At 21.9% G+C, this 7473-nt stretch overlaps 1 protein-coding gene across 1 annotated transcript; it reads right to left on the bottom strand.

Moving 5' to 3' along the window:
• Nucleotides 1-3562: 3562 nt before the first annotated feature.
• On the bottom strand, nucleotides 3563-5472 carry LOC129612040 (farnesol dehydrogenase). The gene is made up of 6 exons (XM_055525483.1): nucleotides 5439-5472; nucleotides 4600-4760; nucleotides 4192-4484; nucleotides 3928-4063; nucleotides 3701-3832; nucleotides 3563-3637 (listed from the first exon to the last, which is right to left on the bottom strand). Exons 1-6 carry the CDS (start codon nucleotides 5455-5457, stop codon nucleotides 3602-3604), a joined length of 777 nt encoding a protein of 258 aa, XP_055381458.1. The 5' UTR covers nucleotides 5458-5472; the 3' UTR covers nucleotides 3563-3601.
• Nucleotides 5473-7473: the final 2001 nt, after the last annotated feature.

Here is a 7473-nt window from a genome sequence, read left to right on the forward strand (position 1 = left end):
TAACTGGTTATTTGCTTTATATTTCTATCAGTTTTAATTCCAACTATTGACATCTATCATCACTTTTAAAATAAATGTGTTTAAAAGATTAAATAGAAAAAATTTACAAGACATACACACGAGCTATATGGCTAAATATCATGCTCTCGGAAGTATTCTAAAATTTTTATATGAAAAAAAAAATCACAATTTTCCTGCACTCATATAATACAAAGTTTTACAATAAAAAAAACCTTTAGATTTTAATTGTTAACATTATTATTTCGTTTTGTGTTTGTTTTTTATTTTTTAATTTTTTTTTTTTTTGCTTATTAAGTTCTTTTTAGTTATAAATGTAATGTAAATTATGTAACCAAAATTATGAAATTTTGGCATTAATTAACTAAAGAATTAATTAACTCAATACATGTAAATATTTTCCAAAAATTAAATAATTACTACTTAAATGTTAAATATTTTCTAATCACAAAATCCGGCACTGACAAAAAATATTTTAATTGATAAATAGAAAAAGGCGGATATTAAGATTTGTAAGAAGTGAAAAAATAAATCGAACTGCTGCTAATTACATTAATATTAGATTTTTTATTTTATAAACTAATATATTAAGTACTAATTTGTAAATTGTAGAAAAATAAGTAGTTAAGTATAAGTACTGCTTAATATTTTACACACATTTTATACATTATTGTATTATATATTGTAATATCAAATAATATCCTATATTGTATATACATTCATTATATTCTAATTATTGGATTAGAAGTCCACATACGAAATTTTTCATCTGCAGCAATTCAACATTATTGCATTATGCATGAAAATTACTATTTATGATTTCAATTACTTACAATAAAGAAAACAAAAAAGAAACCAGCATTGTATTGAAAAATAAAAAATGAAAAATAAACTAAAAAATAAATTCTTACCGTCTTTGAAACTCTTGAATGTATACGTAGTTGATTTTTAAAAGAAATTATGTATATTGGTAAAATGTTATATATAGATAGGTATTTAATATAAATTAAAATAAATTTTTAATTGCAGAATTTTATTTTTTAGAATTATGATAAAAGTCAATAATTTAAAATTTATTCAGTTTTTTTTTCTAAATTATTTATTAGAATGAAAGAAATTTCAAATAAAGTCTTAATTTTATTTTATGTATATAATAGTTTATTTTGTAATAATGAGTTTTCAGAAAAAAATTTCTTTCATTGGAACTTTGTTTAATTGGATTTGTTGAAGTGAATAAGAACATTTTTCTTGTATTAATTTTAATTGTAAATTGGTCCAAGAATTAAATTTAGTGTTTATAATGTATTATTAACACTATATTATTATTTATTACTATAAATATTCATTTATCTCGAACAATAAGGGGTCTAAGCTAGAGGTATAGAATCATATGATAATATGTTGTTTTAATTTAAAACTAATACTGGCGCGAATTGCTCCGGCTGCAAAATTTAATGAGCATTCCAAAAGGTTTTCTGATTTGATTTAATTTTGTTTCGCATTTCGCATTTGTTTCTAAAATAACATTACTTTATTCAAGAAACATGAAGGGATATAGTTATTGTTACGCTTAATATGAACCTCTTTATGAACCGCTTTTTTTTTAGTTTTGTTAAATATTTGCGATTAAACATCTTCTGCATTTTATTTTAACTTATTATTGTAATTTTTTTGATTACTTAAACAACATGAATATTTTAGTGTACTGTATTATACAACCATGTCTAAAAGTATAAAAATAAGCGATTATATAATTATGATTTTAATATAATAAAAAAATAATTATATTTAATAATTTTGTAACATATTTTTAAATTTATTTTTTTAATCTTAAATATCATATTATAATGCTATTCAATGATAGAACTGATACTTTGCAAATAAACATAATTTATTTTTTAACAATATTTTCAAATACACAATTCCTTGCATATTAAATATTTTAATTTTACGATAAACATTTTATTAGCTGCTTATTCTTTTTTTTCTTTTGTTTTATATGTGTATTTCAAATTATGCTTAAAATAATATTTTTTATTTCCATTTGGAACAACTTATTACATTTTTCACTCATAATTTCACTTGCTCATAATTTCATTGTCTTAGATGAACAGACACATAATTGATAACTTGAATTATGTAGAATAGACTGTTGTACAAAAGTAATAAACAGAAATACCTTATAAGTATGTATATGAATTAAAAGTATGTTTGTAACTTTGGATCAATAAAAAACTGATAATATGTTCTCGAAAAAAAAAAAATTAAAATATTTTTTTTTTTTATTTTTTTATTATATAATTATAAATGTTATAAGAACCAATACTTAAGTTAAGAAGTTTTAAAAAAGAATGTGAAATTTAAAACAATTATTTTATAATGTACCACTTCAGGGATAAGTTTATATTGATTTGACAAATTTTAAATAAAAATTATTTGAAATTATATGTATATTAAAAAAAATGAGAATGAAAGAATATTAAATAAAAAAGAAATATTAAGAAATAATAAAAGTCTTGCATAGTAATGATATAATTTAATTTATTTTTGGTTTAAACTACTTTCAATTTTAATTTAAATTCAATAAACCTAATTCGTTGTTCTCTCAGTAAATGAAGTGATGGATAGTAAACTTATCGCAGTTAAAAATGTGTTGTTCTCTTAAAAAGTATAAAGGACAAAAAAGGATATTTCGAATATACATCTACTCATAAGATAATAAACTATGAACATTCACGAGTTTCAGTATACATGGAATTATATTTATACTTCTTCAATAGTTGTTCGCAGATATGAATTGAAGAATTTATTTTTAATATATGAGATTCTTTAAAATTTACATACCAAACTAACATATTAAATTATAAAAGTAATACAATTCAAACAACTTTTCAACATTCATCGAACAGGAAAATAATAATTTAAAAATATAATGTGAAATTCTCGGACTTTGGCAAAATTTTTCAAAAAATTCATCGAATTTGAATAAATTCTGTAGCAATCGAATTTATGATAATTTTCTAGAATTGAATTAACCTGTAAATTAGACTAGACCTTAAATAACAATGGTTGATTGCAAATTAATTAGGGAATATGAAACGATCAAAGGAGCTTTTTTTTAGATCTAATTCAAGCGATTTTAATCGAAGCGGCATTCTGTTTGGATCTAATGGATTTTATATGGTATAAAGAGGTTTTCTTAGAAAAACTATTAAATTGCTCCTATAACCACCATCATTTTTGTAATAGTTATTACAAAAATGATGGTGGTATAGTTTTTGTAATATATGTAATTATTTAGATTTAACCCATTTTTTAAGATACTTCAACACAAATTAAGATAAATTAATACAAAATATTGTTTAAATAGGTTTTTTTAAATAGTAAATTATTATTTATTTTAAATATTTAATTTCTTCAAATTATCATTTGTGCTTTTATATAAGTTAAAAATATAAAAATCCATTTTTGAATATTTTCATCAGAACTATAACTATGCTTACAAATATATGTAATATAATACGGAATTTTATACTTTGAGATAGTATTTCTTACTATGTTTTATTGTGATGTTTTGTTTTTACTAATACATTGTTGCTTGAAGTGTTATATCATCAATCTAGAATGAAAAAAAAAATTGTAAATAATACCAAAATATTAATAATTTAATTAATAAATTAACCTGAACGTTATCTGGAGTTTGAAGGGCAAAAACAACAGCTTGGGCTACATTTTCAGGTTTTAACTTTGGGAATTTATCATAGCATTGATAAACTTTAAGAAAATCTGTATCTACCATTCCAGGATTAATACTCTGCAAAAAAAACATTAATTATATCAAAAAAATACAATGGAGGGAGCGGGGGTTTATGTACATTATTACGGACGAACTAGTGAATTCAAACTTACCGTTAATTTTACACTTAATTTATGATAATTGATTTCCTGTTTTATTGTCTGACATAATGCTGTTAATGCAAACTTTGTAGAAGGATACACACTAAATAACGGAACAGGAACATCTGGAATTCGATGACCTAGAACACTAAAATAAAGATTTTATTTCTCAATAAAAAATTGTATATACAGAATTTCAATGATATATATATGATATATAGAAGATATAACGTTTATATATATATATATATATATAAGTATATGTAATAAATTTACCTATTTATCAATATGATATGACCTTTTGTTTGATTTTTTTGCATCATTAATAAGGCTTCTTTTGTGCAAACACAACTTGAAACAACATTTAAATCGAATAATTGTTTTATATCCTCAGTATTAGTATTCATAAGAAAAGAAGCTTTAATCATTCCAGCATTATTAACAAAAACATTTAATTCTCCAAATGTTTCTTGTATCCATTTAAATGTATTTATTACTTCATCTGAATTTGTAACATCACATTTTCTTGCAATTATTTTTCCACTATTTTCAATTTCTTCATTTAATTTCTATAAATTTATATTTTGTTTAATTGAGATTATTAAATATTACCAAATTAATAGTAAAGTAAATTAGATTATAAATATTTAAGAATTATTTAAAATAAAAATTAAATTTTCTTACTTCAACAAGTTGATCACGTCTTGCTATTCCAATTACAATCATTCCCAAATTTGCTAAACTTTTTGTGATTTCAGCACCTATTCCAACACTTGCTCCAGTTACTAAAGCTATTTTATTTTTTAATTTATTTCCATCCATTTTCAAAAACGTTTTAAAATACACTGAAATAAATTTCAAAATTGAAGCCCTTTTAATATTATTAAAAAGATGAATAATTGAATAATAAATGCATCCACATATAAACTAGTTTATGCAGTAGAAATAAAAAAGACAAGAAAATAAAAAATTTTTGTACTAAAATGAGGTGCAATTCTATACTTTTTTGTTACATATAGAAATAAAATAAAAAATTTAAATCACATTTGAAATAGTCTAATTTTAAAAGAACAATCCGTGTAGCAGTTTTGTATGTAAAGATTTTTAATTAAGAAAATTTATGAAATTTTGGTAAGAAAATAGTAAATCTATTCAAAAGCAGAAATCTTATTTATAAAGGACTCAGAAACGAAGTAACCTAACCATTACAGAATTTTGGAATTCATGATGGAAAGACCGCTTTGCTTCTGAGCCCCTGAATTAATGTCAGGTAATAATATTCTGGTATGAACAATTTTTTAATTAATAATAGTAAAAATAATTATTATGTAGGTTTTCTTTAATTGCTTATGTGATTAATATATACGATGCCATTTCGAATTGAAAATTGGTATATTTCAAAAAATCGAATAACATTGAACCCTTGAACCCTTCCTGTTGATTTGTATTTAAAAAGACGCTCTTAATTGCATAAAATAATCAAATTAATTTAATTTTAGTTTAATTATTACAGAAAAAATTACAATTTCTAATGTGCCTCATTCAACTACTAAGATAATTAGATTTTATATCACTATTTATGAATTTTTTTCAAACTCAATCTTTTTAGGTCAGAATCAACCGTAATGTGTGTTTTAAATTAGAAATGAAGAAAAATGCAATAATGCGAATTTCTAAATTTCTATATGCTTACAAACAATAATGTGTATAAGTATGTATGTTACATGTAGGTAAATAGTACTTGCTAGTAATTATAAATTATTATTGAAAATACAAAATCTAATAAAAATAATAATTCCAATGATAATCCAAGATGTCTGTAAATCATATATTGTACCTATTAGCTATCGTGTAAGTTATTTAAAATAAATTTTCAATTTTAATAAACTTTTTGCGGTTTTATTTTATTTTGGTTTTAATTAGAGTCAGTAAGAAAGAAAAAATGGGTGGGTATAAGTACCGCTTGTTAATTAAAGAAAAACCTCATAAATGAAAATTGAAACAATCGCATTATGACATTATTTGAAATTACCAAAGAATACAAATTAAAAATAAATTATTTGTGAATAGGTAATCATTATCTATAGGTAATTATTGATCTATAGGTAATCATTGATCTAATTGATTAATTTAAAACAATTTGTCCCACTATTTTTTTAATACATATTAGCCATTTTAATAAATGTGAGTATATAGTTGAAACTGCCCTATATTGATATTCATAAACAAATTGTAAATCTAGTTTGCTCGTAAATATTGCAAAATTTTTGCAATTTAGCGAAATATGTAAGTATGAGTAGCGAAGTTAAATCATATGAACTGTTTTGCTCTTATAAAATTATCAAAAATATATGGCATATTCAACACGCCATGTTTTTGTAGTTTTGCGTTTCGTAGTTGTTTTTTTTTTGCAGTACTGCATTTAAAGAGCTCTGTTATGTTTTTGCAATATTGCGTTTTGCAGTTATTGTTTTGCAGTATTGCGTTTATGAAAATCTCTATTAAAATGAACAAAAAATCTCTTTTTTAAAAATAAGGAAAGTTGAATTAAAATCTATGTAATGTAATCATAAGTACTTATAAATTTATTTAGAAAATTATGAATATGTAACTAAAATTATGAAAATTGTTATACAAATACTCTATAATATATATTTACATACATACATACATGCGTTCTATATATTGAAATATTCAATACATTTTCGTAGACACAAACTTGTAAAATAAAATTATGTTAATGAAAATATGCATATGTAATTCACTTTAAGTTTTAGAACAGCTAAATTCAAAAACTTTTCTTATAAAATTTTTTTAATTTTGAAGAAGCTTTTAGCTTGCTCTAAATACTGTTTTTGAATGTACTAAAAATTAATAAGCTTTGAAAAATTAAACTGTTTTTGTCTGTGTTTTGTGTATTTGGTTGACAAAAAGCTTTAAACGATAATTTTATTATACAATAATGAAAATGAAAGAAAGTATTTCAGTTAAAAAGATTCTTTTTAAAACTGTAATATTGTTAATATTACAGTTTTATTTTAATATATAAGTATTAAAATAAAATGGATTTTATGACGGTGCACCTATTCTTCAACACTTGTTTTAATTAAATAGAAACTAATAATATTTATTAGAATTTAAGATGAAATACTTACATATATAGTATTACAATTATTAACTAATATATTTTTTAATATGTAATTTGACATTTATGCAATTATATGTGTAAAGTGATACTAGATATACATATTGGTAATTTCCCGTGATTCAGAAATGACATCTTTAATACAACTTTTCCTGAAAAATATTATTAAGTACCTTTGTAATACATTCACATTACTACAATAAATATGTTATAGGTGAAGAACTATCGATAATTTTTAAATATCAATATTTTCCAAACACTATACCGTTAACCAAACACTATACCGTTAAAATCTTTAACACTATACCGTTAAATAAACTAATAATACGAGTATGTGCGTGAATATGGTTACTGTTTTCATTTCATCTATCTGCCAATGCGTCTGTTTACAAAACTTTTACATTCTTTAAGAT

The sequence above is a fragment of the Condylostylus longicornis genome, unplaced genomic scaffold (genome assembly GCF_029603195.1).
Source record: "Condylostylus longicornis isolate FDR11 unplaced genomic scaffold, ASM2960319v2 ptg000055l, whole genome shotgun sequence".
Lineage (NCBI taxonomy): Eukaryota > Metazoa > Arthropoda > Insecta > Diptera > Dolichopodidae > Condylostylus > Condylostylus longicornis.